General features: G+C 43.5%; 1 protein-coding gene across 2 annotated transcripts in view; it reads right to left on the bottom strand.

Moving 5' to 3' along the window:
* arl5a (ADP-ribosylation factor-like 5A) overlaps positions 1-13489 on the bottom strand; it is a 43082-nt gene that overhangs the window by 18543 nt on the left and 11050 nt on the right. The window contains exon 1 of one of the 2 annotated variants that reach the window (XM_078403348.1): positions 12745-13104. The exons of the other annotated variant lie outside the window; for it this stretch is intronic. Coding sequence (XP_078259474.1) covers positions 12745-12790 — 46 coding nt within the window. The 5' untranslated portion in view covers positions 12791-13104. Of the gene's footprint in view, positions 1-12744; positions 13105-13489 lie in introns of those variants that run through there. 2 annotated transcript variants of the gene reach the window in all.

Here is a 13489-nt window from a genome sequence, read left to right as displayed (position 1 = left end):
AACTAAGTCCATATAAGGAGTGGTGCCAAAAATATAAAATTAGTTTCTCATAAAAGCTTCATCAGGCCAACAGAAAACTGAACGTAAAGCAACAAATCTTTTCCAGTGTTATGACACAATGAGTTTCACAGGCTGACAGCACGGACACAGGCCCAACTCGTCCATGCCCACCATGATGCCCATCGAAGCTTGAACCATTTGGCCATGCCTGCCTCACATCCCTCTAAACCTTTCTGATCCATACATCTGTCCAAGTATCTTTTAAATGTTCTTATTGTAACTCAACTACTTCATTTGGCAATTTATTTCATATACTCACGACCTTCCTATTAATTCTTTCCCCCCTCACTTTAGATCTATTCCCTCTAGTTCTTGATTCTCCTACGCTGGGAAAAAGACTGCATTCACCCTATCTCTTACTGTCATAATTTTATACACATATATATCTTTCAGTTTCCTGCATTTCAAATAAAGTCCTAAGCCCAATTTTTCCCTACAGCTCAGGCCCTAGAGACCTGGCAACATCCTTTTAAATATTCTCTGCACTCGTCAGCTTATTGGCTTACTTCCTTACGCAGAGTGACTAAAACTAAAAACAATAGTCCAAATGCAGCCTCAGCAACATCTTGTACAACTGTAACATTTCATCCCAACTTATATACTCAATTCCTGACTGTTGACGGCCAACACGCAAAAACCTTCTTCATGACCACCGCCGACTTACTTGCAATGCCTCTTAAAGGGAACTATGTACATGTATTCGTAGATCCATCCACTTAACAACACTCTCCAGGGCCCTACCATTCACTGAATTGATGGTCTTCCAGCAGCACTTGACATTTGTCTCCAAATATGTCCCTCGGAATAGAGAGTCCTCTGTTACGAAGCTGTTTGTGATGAGCTATGTCTAAGGACCTTTGCATTCTTCTGCAGACCCTCTTGGCAAATAAACACTCTGCGATGAGGTGGAAATTGTCTCCTCTCCATTACAGCTGTAGTGAAGGCAGCATGCATCAGTAGAAAGGCTCTGACAGGACAGGAAGGAACTGACTGCCTATCTACCCGATCTATTCCTCCCATTATTTTGTTATCGAGAAGAATTGCTGCTTCCACAGTCTGTATTTGAAAAGGACAGCAGTTATTGTGTATCCTAATAGATCTTAAGAACTAGTGCCAAGTTTTTGCTTTTTAACTGCTATTCAGTACTAGAATGAGGCAGTGTACTCAAGAGACAGTGAATCTTCAGGAATTCTCTAGTTGCAAACCACTGTGTACTATTGTTTTCTAGAACAATGTATTTGAGCAACAAACGAATAACAGAATGGAATATACATTAAAGATGCAATAGCCCAAATATTGAATGTTAATGCATGCTCAAGATGCTGTAGGATCTCTTCTGCACATATTTGCTTATGTTCTTTAGGTCAGCCTCTCAACATTGCCATCCCTATGAACTGGAGATCGGCTTAAATTGCCCATATACTAAAAATAGATATACCTTACATGGATAGGTCAGGTTTGGAGGGATATGGAACAAGCGCAGGCAAGTGGGACTAGCGTAGCTGGGACATTGTGGGCAGGTTGGGCCGAAGGGCCTGTTTCCACACTGTATCATTCCATGACTCTAAACATGCTGGAGTAACTCAGTGGGTGAGGCAACATCTGTGGAGAAGACGGATAGGTGGCATTTCAGGTTGGGACACTGCTTCAGGCTGATTGTTGGCGGCGGGACTGGAATAAGAAAATACCAGGCCAAATCAGGGCCGGCAACAAATGACCACACACGGGGTGTTTCCCTGATAGGGACAGTGTGATCCCAAGAGGGATAAATATATTAATTCACACCAAGTTCCATCCGACTGATGAGACACAGGCAGGGTATTCACCAAGAGAGGTTGAATGTTTGCTAAATAAAATTAAAAAATCTGGAAATACTTCGTAGGCCAGACTGCATCTTGGGAGACTGAAAACAAAAAGACCCAAGAAATAGAAGTTGGAGGCCACTAGCCCCTTAAGCCCGCTCTACTGTTCAATTAAGAAGGGTATCAACCCAAAACATCTCCCATTCCTTCTCTCCAGAGATACTGCCTATCCCACTGAGTTACTCCATCATTTTGTGTCTGTCTACTGTTCAATAAGTTGAACAGTTTATCCATAATTTATGCAAACGATTTGAGCAAAAATAAGCTATTGATTCTTTTTATTAAATAAAGAGGAATTACAGCCTTTTGGAAGGTGGTTAAGACTGTCTACAAAATAATTAAAAATCAAACCACACAATTCCTTCTTTTGACCATCATCAGGAGCTCACTAGGTTATCTAACTTACAGAAATCCGGCTTTATGCAAATTATTCCATAAATGTTAAGAACAGATACTCTTCAACAATACAGGACAAATTTATTCTGGTAACGGATTCCAGTTCCCAATCCTATTTAATTTGATAATTGTGAAACCTGATTTTGTGGCTTATTATCTAGCATGTTATTATCAATATCAAATCCTTTTGTGTGTAGGAAAGAACTGCAGATGTCGGTTTAAATCAAAGGTAGACACAAAATGCTGGAGTAACTCAGCAGGACAGGCAGCATCTCTGGAGAGAAGGAATGGGTAACGTTTCAGGTCAAAACCCTTCTTAGACTGATGTCAGGGTAGTGGGCAGGACAGAGATAGAATGTAGTCAGAGACAGTAAGACTGGTGGGAAAACTGGGAAGAGGGAGGGGATGGAGAGCGAGGGAAAGCAAGGACTATTTGAAGTTAGAGAAGTCAATGTTCATACCGCTAGGGTGTAAAATACCCAAACGAAATATGAGGTGCTGTTCACCAATTTGTACTGGGCCTCACTCTGACAATGGAGAAGGCCTAGGACAGAAAGGTTAGATTGGGAATGGGAGTGGGAGTTAAAGTGGTGAGCAACCGGGAGATCAGGTAGGTTAAGGCGGACTGAGAGGAGATGTTCAGCGAAAACGTGCTTGGTCTCGCCGATGTACAAAAGTTGACACCTAGAACAGCGGATACAGTAGATCACGTTGGAGGAGGTGCAAGTGAACCTCTGCCTCACTTGCAAATGTTGTCAGGGTCCTTGGATGGAGTTGAGGGGGGAGGTAAAGGGACAAATGTTGCATCTCCTGCGGTTGCAGGGGAAAGTACCTGGGGAGGGGGTGGTTTGGGTAGGAAGGGACGAGTTGACCAGGGAGTTGCGGAGGGAACGGTCTCGACGGAAAGCAGAAAGGGGTGGAGATGGGAAGATGTGGCCAGTACTTGGAGGATTATATGCTGTATGCGACGGCTGATGGGGAGGACTCTTTCCTTGTTGTGAATGGGGGGAGTGGGAGCAAGAGCGGAGCTGCGGGATATCGAGGCGACCCTAGTGAGAGCCTCATCTACAATGGAAGAGGGGAACCCCCGTTTCCTAAAAAATGAGGGCATCTCCGATGATCTAGTGTGGTAAACCTCATCCTGGGTGCAGATACGGTGTAGACGAAGGAATTGGGAGTAGGGGATAGAGTCTTTACAGGAAACAGGGTGGGAAGAAATGTAGTCTAGATAACTATGGGAGTCAGTAGGTTTGTGGTAGTTTGTCTCCTGTGATGGAGATCCAGAAACGGTAGGGAGATGTCGGAGATGGTCCAAGTGAATTTGAGTGCAGGATGGAAATACGTCGTGAAGTTGATGAAGTGAGAGAGTTCTGCATGAGTACAGGAGGCAGCACCAATGCAGTCGTGAATGTAGTGGAGGTAGAGTTCGGGGATAGGGCCAGTGTATGCCTGGAACAGTGATTGTCCGACGTACCCTACAAAGAGGCAGGCATAGCTGGGGCCAGCGGAGGTAGAGTTCGGAGATAGGGCCAGTGTAGACCTGGAACAGTGATTGTTCGACGTATCCGACAAAGAGGCATGCATAGCATGGGCCCCAGCTACATTGACGTCTCTAACTTCAAATAGACCTTGCTTTATCTCTCTCTCCATCCCCTCCCCCTTTCCAGTTCTCCCACCAGTCTTACTGTCTCCGACTACATTCTACCTCTGTCCCGCCCACTCCCGACATCAGTCTGAAGAAGGGTCTCAACCCTAAACGTCACCCATTCCTTCTCTCCAGAGATGCTGCCTGTCCTGCTGAGTTATTCCAGCAGTTTGTGTCTACCTTCAAATCCTTTTTTAATGTATTAAAGAACAGTTTGACAGCAGCTACATACACTCAGGCTCATTTAATATTATTTAGAATAAAATGCAGCATCGGTGTAGTATTGCAATAAACTAAAATGCTGCTGTCCACATCACACCTCCACCAAAGTCCCTCTTGCTAACCATTTCTGTACTCACTGACCTGCACTGACTTCTCAGAAAAGGAACCCTTAAGTAGAAAAACTCTTATTAACATATAAACTCAATTCATAATAATGCCATGATATCTGATAGACATGAATGAGACCTTAACCCACAGCACTAAAACTCCACAAAGATTAACATTCTTGTTTTAACCAAAGGTCTGATATTGTACACTAATGTCACACACAAATTGTAAGCAGTTCACTTATGAGATTTTAAATCTAGATTCAAGATTGATAATACTAACAATGGAGGCTGAAAATAGAAAATAAATCATTTTATAAGCATCCTCATTAAACATATTCAATATTCAAATGCTGTGTGGCATTTTTCAAACTGGTTTACCCATTATTCCTTCTACAAGTCATGCTATTGGTGCCACATAGTGGTTTACTTTCATAAACTATCAGCCACATGGTGCAGCAGCTGAGAAGTCATACCCATGAAGCTTTTATGAAGTAATACAAAGTACTTTCTCTTTTCAACCAAAACTCATAGCTTTTAGCATCTGTGCAAGTTGCTGCCAAAACTAGATAATTAAAATATGGTAACATGTTTTTCCAACATTCTCGCTTTTGGCAATAGAAATCGCATGATCAATGTCCTAAATCCAACTTTATTACTCATTCCTAATTAACATATTGTAAGTGCCAAACATGATGCCAAATTCAACTAATTATTTTGCCTGGACTTTATCCATTCCCTGCATATTCCTACCTATACCTGTCCAAAAATCTCTTAAATGCCATAAATACCATTCTCAATGTAAAAAAACTTGCCCTGCACATCTATATATTAAAACTCTTGTTTGTTCGCTTGTTCCTGAACTGCAGCCAATACGGTACATGATAGTGCGATAATTTTAGGCCTAGCTTCCTCACTGTCGTCCCATGGTCCCTCGGAAGAAGTTTCATTAAAATCGGTGTTATATTTTAAAAGTTATTCAGATTTTAAAGTTTTAAAAAACGTGCATGCGCAGTTGGGGCTCCGTTGATCTGATACTTACGTAAGATGGCTGCCGCGTCCGCGCCTGCGCAGTTGGGGCCCGTTGAGCAGGGTTCGAGCGCCTGTCCCTTGGGGGAGGGAGAGCCAGGCCTGGTGCCGGGGGAAGCAGCCGGAGCCTGGGCGTGACCGGGTAACCGCGAGCCTGAGGTGGGCCCAGGGGAAAAGCGGCAGCAGCAGTAGTGAGGCCGGGCATTGGTGGAGGTGAACGCCGAGGCCTGGCGCTGGGCCTGCCGTTCCGCTCGCAATAGTGGGAGAACCGCCACCATCTACCACTGAACATCCCCGCACCGGAACGGGACAGGACTCTTCCCCCACCTCCCCCGCCAGGGGGGAGGGAGGGGTGGGGTGACGGGAGGGGGGTATTGGGGGAGGAGAGGGTGCTGCACCAATGCAGGAGAGCCAACCCTAGGGGGAAGGGGGGAGGGAGGAGGGAGGGGAGGGAGGGAGGAGAGGAAGGGGGAGGGAGGATGGGGAGGGGGGAGGTGGGGGGGGGAGAGGGTGCTGCACCAATGCAGGTATGGGCCCAACGGGTCCACTTGGTCTAGTTTATTTTAAACATTCCTCCTCTCACCTTAAAGCTATGCATTTTAATCTCTGACATTTCCACCCTGGGATAGGAAGCATTTTCCCACCTACATCTCTAACAGATCTTTATCCCACTGTATCTTTTGACAGCCAACTTCATTGTCTGCAACTCCACCAACTTTTATGTTATCTGCAAACTTGCTACCCAACCCCATTTATATTTTCGCCCGTCATTTATATATATCAAAGGTCCCTGCACTGATCCCTGTGGAATACCATTGGGCTCAGACCTGCAGCCAGAATGACACCCTTCTGTCACTGCAAGTTCTGAATCACCAAATCACCATGGATTCCATGCATCTTAATCTTCTGAAACAGTCGACGATAAGGGACCTTATCAAATGCCTTTCTAAAGTTCTGTATGTAACATCTATTGCCCAAACTCATCAATCACCTCCATCAGCCCCTTAAAAAACATGATTAAGTTTGTAAGATTTGACCTGCCCTGCATAAAGCCATACTGACTGTCCCTAATTAGACCATTCTCTTCCAAATATGAGTACATCCTAACTCCAGATTCTTCCAAAAGCTTCCCAACCACTGATGTGAGGTTCATAGTTCTATAATTTCCTGGATTATCCCTATTTCTGTTCTTAAACAAACTCATTGGTTTATCCCCAGTCCCCCAAGACCTCATCTATGGCTAGCGAGCACACAAAGATCTTCTTGAACGCCCCAGAAATCTCTCTTTCCTTTCTCAATTACCCAGGATCGATCCTAATCAGCCCTGGGAACATATCCACCTTAATGCTCTTCAAGAGACCCAACACCCGCTCCCTCGATCTCAAAGCGCCCTAGCACATTAGCAAAACTCACTCTAATCTTGCTATCCTCCATGTCCTTCTCCTTGATGAATGCCAGTGCAAAGTACCTGTTGAGTACCTCCACTGACTACAAGCATAAATTCCTTCCTGTATTCTTGAGTGATCCTACCCTCTCTGTAGTTATTTTCTTGCTTTTAATGTATGTTAAAATTAAGTAATAGTGTCATAAAATTGATTATCTGGACATTAATATACTGTTCACATCTATTTATGCAAATTAGCTGCTGGATTTCCGACATTACAACAACGACTACAATTCAAGGCACTTTTGCAGTTACGAAGTTCGATGCCCTGAGGTCACAAGAAATGCTCATTAGATGCAAAATAATCTTCAAATTCAGATTATGAAAACAATTTCTACCAGAAAATTAATAAACATCAGTTCAGGTTCATTAGGAAACCGAAGGAAGCTCACTTTGCTTTTTTATATGGTCTCAAATGAAACCTAGTTGACCTTAAAACCAAACATGTATCATGGCTTTCTACAGATGTTTTGATATCACTTCAGCGTGACAGGTGGAATACAATTTCACTACAACAATCGATGAATGACGATGTTCAAGAAGTCATCCAATGTATCTTGTCATCGCAAAGATCACAAAAATAGGTCTAAATACCACCCACAGCCTGTAACATAACTTTGGTATTACCAGCTACTTTTCCTAATTTATAACTGTAACCAGCTGCAGGTAATAAACCTGCCGGTTTTAAATAGAAAATGTTGGTAACAGTCAAGATTCAAGCATTCAACATTTAGAGCGAAGTCGAGCAGAATCGCTGGCTACAATGTATCCCTCATCCACAAGTTCAATTTGCAGGTTGTGTAAGAAGATAACTGTAGATGCTGGTACAAATCGAAGGTATTTATTCACAAAATGCTGGAGTAACTCAGCAGGTCAGGCAGCATATCGGGAGAGAAGGAATGGGTGACGTTTCGGGTCGAGACCCTTCTTCAAACTGATAGAATGACATCACAGCCACAGAAGTGTCAAGTGTGTCTGTACCCACAGTCACAATCACAGACATTAGATGGGCCTTCCTGAGAGTGAACCTTAGTGACTGGTCCGGGTGCAGGTCCCCGTCTGTGTGCTCAAAACCTGCACAAACTAGCTGGCAGTATTCATGGACATCTTTAAACTCTCCCTACACCAATCTGAGGTGCCCACCAAACCAGCTAACTTGCCTTAAGGACCGCCATCTGGTAGCTCTGACATCCTGCATTATGATTTATTCACAAAATGCTGGAGTAACTCAGCAGGTCAGGCAGCATCTCGGGAGAGAAGGAATGGGTGACGTTTCGGGTCACCCATTGCCGAGATGCTGCCTGACCTGCTAGTTACTCCCGCATTTTGTGAATAAATCGATTTGTACCAGCATCTGCAGTTATTTTCTTATCCTGCATTATGAAGTGCTTTGAGAGGCTAATCATGGCACACATTACCTCCAGCCTCCCAGACAGACTTGATCCATTGCAATTTGCCTACCACTGCAACAGGTCAATTGCAGATGCCATCTCCCTGCCCCTATAGGCATCCTGCAACATCCGAATGACAAAGACAACTAAGTCAATCCTATTTATTGCCTTTAGCTCTGCCTTCAATGCCATAATTCCAACCAAAATCATCTCCATATTCCGAGACTGACGAATCAGCATCCCTCACTGCAATTGGATCCTTGACTTCCGATCCCATTGCCTGCGATCAACAAAAGGGATCAAAACATCATCCACGATAATTCTCAACATCGAGCCCCTCAAAGCTGCATTCATAGTCCCTGACTACGCTGTAGCATTGGTTTATTGTCATGTGTATCGAGATACAGTGACAAACTTTGTTTTGGATACTATCAGGGAAAAAACATCCACACACGATTACAATCACAATTACAAAAGTCTTACAGGTCACACAAAGAGAAAAAAGCCAGAATGTGAGTGCTCCTAGATTATGTTTGCTACTTTCCCAAGACAGATTGTCAATGGCAGTAGGATGGAGGGAAGGGGGAAAGGGGGAGAGGAGTTTGATTTGCGTGATGTACTGAACTACAAAAACAGTTCTGCTTTTATTACGGTCTTGGGCAGAACTGATGCCAAATCAAGCTGTGGTGCATTCTTTCTACGATGCATCTATAGAAATTGGTATGATTTTTTTGAGGCAAGTCAAACTTCCTTAGTCTTTTGAAGCAGAGGAGACGTTGTTGTGCAGCGTCAATGTGTTTAAACCAGGAGCAATTGTTGCCAATATTCATACTTAGTAACTTGAAGCTCTTGACCATCTCCACTTCGACACTACTGATGTAGCTCCATCATTTTGCTGACATTGATCATAAGATTATAAGTGATAAGAGAAGAATTAGGCTATTCTGCCCATCAAGTCTAATCCGCCATTCAATCACAGTTGATCAATCTCTCCCTCGTAACCTCATTGTCCTGACATCTCCCCATAACCTCTGACACCCGTACTAATCTAGAATCTATCTATCTCTGCCTTAAATATATCCACTGACTTTGCCTCCACAGCCGTCTACGGCAAAGAATTCCACAGATTCACCACCCTCAGACTAAAGAAATTCCTCCTCATCTCCTTCCTAAAAGAATGTCCTTTAATTCTGAGGTTATGATCTCTAGCCCTAGACTCTCCCACTAGTGGAAACATCCTCTCCACATCTACTCTATCCAAGCCTTTCACTATTCTGTATATCTCAATGAGGTCCCCCTCATTCTTTTAAACTCAGGTTGTTGCCTTGACATCATGTTACGAAGCTCTCCATTTCCTCCTGTACCCTGCCTCATAATTTTTCAAAAAACAGTCTACCATGGTGGTATCATCTGCGAACATGTAAATGTAGTTGGAGCAAAATTTGGCCATATTATAGGGAGCATAGTAAAGGCTGAGAACACATCCTTCATGGTGGCGATGTTATTTTCCTATACACTCACGACTGTGGGACTTAATTTTGCTCAAATTCAATTTACACGTTTGCAGATGATACCACTGTAGTGGACGGGATCTTAAGCAATGATGAAAAAGAGTACAGGAAGGAGACTGAGAGTTTAGTAGCATAGAGTAAAGACAACAACCTTTCCCTCAATATTAGCAAAATGAAGGAGCTGATCATCAACCAATAAGTGGAGTATTGTGAGCAATTTTGGGCTCTATATCTGAGGAAGGATGTGCTGTCGCCGGAGAGGGTCCACAGTAGGTTTACGAGAATGATCCTAGGAATGAGTGGGTTAACATATGATGAGCATTTGATAGCACTGGGCCTCTACTCGTTGGAGTTTAGAAGGATGAGGGGGGACCTCATTGAAACTTACCGAATGGTGAAAGGCTTGGACAGAGTGGATGTTTCTACTAGTGGGAGAGTCTAGGACCAGGGGTCATAGCCAAGAAAGTACGTCAGCATCTCTAATTCCTCAAAAGCCCAAGTAAATTCAGCACATCTCCAATACTATCAATTACTATATAAGCATCATAGAAAGTATCTCATCCAGAAGCACCACAGTTCGATATGGCAACATCTCAGCCCTGGACAGCAAGGAATTGCACCCATGGATGCTATCAGTTGTCTGGCTAGCATGCAAAGCAAAGTTTTTCCACTGTATCTCTGTACACATGACAATAATAAATCAATGCCAGTACCAATACCACTTCAGCCAGCATCTGCGGAAAGAGAAACAAAGTAAATGTTTCAATTGAAGAGTCATTCTCAAAACTGGGGATGAAAGAAAACACCTAGAATATTCCCAGTACTTTCTGATTTCAAGCATTTGCAGTTTTTTTTTAACATTTTCAAACCTGAAGGTTTACTTTCTTTCAAGAAGAGTAGGAAATTAAGATTAATTAAAATATATTGCCAGTTTATTCATAATACACATTCTCAAATTCTTTATCAAAAACAGTACTCTGCATGAAAAATTAAGAGCAGCATCAGAAATGCAAAACTAGTCTCATAGACCAAAATAGCTTTCATTTTTTCACATAAGCAGAAGCCAAACACAATTATTCAATTTTTTCCCATGAGCTAGCCAATGTAGGTTTTTTTTAATAGTAATTTTATTAATGCAGTAAACAAGGCAGTTAAAAAAAAAAAACTTCTATACCTTAAGCACCAGCAATTATTTCAGTATTGCAAAGAAAGAGAATAACATTCTATCTACTTCAGGGAATGACAGAGTACTTGACCAAATCACCTTGAACCCATCAGAGGAGGGGCCATGATTGAAATACAAAGTCATCAAATAAGAAAGATCCATTCTGATTATGTTTAACTATAAAACACCTTGTGCATTTAATGCAACACTCATAATTTCAACTCAGCATAACATTTAAACAAAACAAGCTGCACTCCAAAACTAGGCTGCACTCTCATTATCCCACTGACTTCTCAGCAAATCTGAAACACAGGAGCTCTCCAAAGTCTTAAAAACAAATACGCATAAACAAAGTTCATAATAATCCACCCATCCACCAGAGGAAATATTATATCACCACATATGCTTTATGACACCTCCATGGAGAATCAGAAATTCTTAATTTTATTCTTTGTCAATTCTCCTAAATGTGAATATTAGCTCACACTGGACAAAGAGAACACAGCTCCAACTAGTTTACTTAAACTCATGAAACATGTCAGAGAACATGCTCAAGTTAGATGTACAGTACTGTGGTCAAACTGAACTTCACTTTGACCTACATGATAATGCAAGGTCAGCCATAAGCACCAGGGAAAATGCAAAAGAAAAATAATTTGTACTTTTCCACAGTGCAGTTCAGCAGGACTGTAGACATATTTAATGTTAAAAAATAATGGTGGATAACAAAGATATTGTTACACAATGACTAAAAAAAATAAGTAGCGGCAATATGCAACATCACAAAAGCACATTCATTGATATCTCATTGTTTAGACATCCCCAAGATTAGAAATAAATAACTTATTAGATGTATAGGAACAAAAAAGACTGACAGCAATGGAACTTATAAAGTTTTTGTGGGAAAAATAACACCAAGTTGCAATACTGGGAGGTGACTTTAAATACAGGATAAGAAAGTGTGTGAATAGCACAAAAGAAATAATAAGTAAAGTTTCGCACAAAAAGTTTTATGTCTGTTAGTTAAATACCACTCAATCTGCCCAATACTTTCTTTCCTCAAATAAAGACAGTGTCTGATGCACATTTTGGGGATCAACGGTAATAAGGCAGTGTAATAAGGTAGGTTCACGAGATTGATCCCTGGGATTGACATATGAGGAAAGATTGAAAAGACTAGGCTTGTATTCACTGGAGTTTAGAAGGATGAGAGGTTAGAAACATATAAAATTATAAAAGGACTGGACAAGCTAGATACAGGAAAAATGTTCCCAAAGTTGGGCGAGTCCAGAACCAGGGTCTTAGAATAAAGGGGAGGCCATTTAAAACTGAGGTGAGAAAAAACTTTTTCACCCAGGGAGTTGGGAATTTGTGGAATTCTCCGCCACAGAAGCCAAATCACTGGATGGATTTAACTGAGAGTTAGATAGAGCTCTAGGGGCTAGTGGAATCAAGGGATATGGGGAGAAGGCAGGCACGGGGTATTGATTGGGGAGGATCAGCCATGATCACAATGAATGGCGGTGCTGGCTCGAACGGCCGAATGGCCTCCTCCTGCACCTATTTTCTATGTAAGTCTAAAATTTCAAGTAGATACATGAAAGCGACTGAACTGCACATTGACAAATCCGAAGATACCAAATTTTAGAAAACAAATAATGAACAAAACTAGATTAATCAGATAGGAATGTTTCAAGAGAGAATGGATTTGAAATCGTGACAATTAATACATTGGATCTAACACACTGGATTCAGTCGTGACAGGGAGACGGATATTCAGTCGGAGATCAAGTTAAGACTTTGCGAAGTAAATTAACAGCATGACACTGGGCAGAGCCAAATGTCCAGAGAGTGGCTGAGGTCGAACATGAATGCGTTGAGTGAGCCCGATGTGATCGGGATCAGGGCCCACCTTGGTGGTTGAAGAGTCTCCACAGTTTGGTGAAGATGATTCCCATTCTCCAGGGGAGGGCCTGTAGCAACCGTCTCGCCAGCCACAAGTCCAGTCCGGTACAGCCCGGGGCCTCCTGTCAGCAGCTCGGTTTACGGCGGCAAAAAAAAACCACCCTCTCCTCGGTGGGTGCAGCAGCCAAGACGTGGTTGTGGGAAGCTCCTCCGACCCGTACACAAAGCGCCAGCCGACGCGCGATGTACCTAACACCGGCCGCCGGCCAGCGAAGGGCGACCCGTGGGAAGAGCCATCCTGGCGAGGCCAAGAGGGACAACAACCGCGACCAAACCTTCTCGCTCCTACTCTCGCCAACCGGGGCATTGAGAACAAACTGCGACTGCGCGCCAGCACCGGGCGCCGGCACTCCGAGGAGGGGGGGTCCCGGCACCCCCCGTCGCGCATGCGCGGCCGGCTACTGGGCGCCGGCGCTCCAGTGCGCCCGCGCGATATGATGCCGGGCGCTGACACTCCGTCGGGGTCCCGGCGGCCGGCTACCGGGCGCCGGCATCCCCAGTGCGCATTGCGCGGCCGGCTACCTTCTTGCACTTGCTACGTCTGCGCAGTGCCGGCAGTGCCAACGCGTCCAGCAGGTGACGAGCCTTCCCGTCCGCGCTTCGCTTTGGTTGCATGGAGTGCCACTGGGAATACCCTTTGCGCTATCCCCATAAAGGTGCAGTCAGAATACTGAAGGAAGGGCAGAATTTAC

The sequence above is a fragment of the Rhinoraja longicauda genome, chromosome 8 (genome assembly GCF_053455715.1).
Source record: "Rhinoraja longicauda isolate Sanriku21f chromosome 8, sRhiLon1.1, whole genome shotgun sequence".
Lineage (NCBI taxonomy): Eukaryota > Metazoa > Chordata > Chondrichthyes > Rajiformes > Arhynchobatidae > Rhinoraja > Rhinoraja longicauda.
Note: the sequence above shows the minus strand (reverse complement) of the source record. Positions and strands in the feature narration are given on the sequence as shown.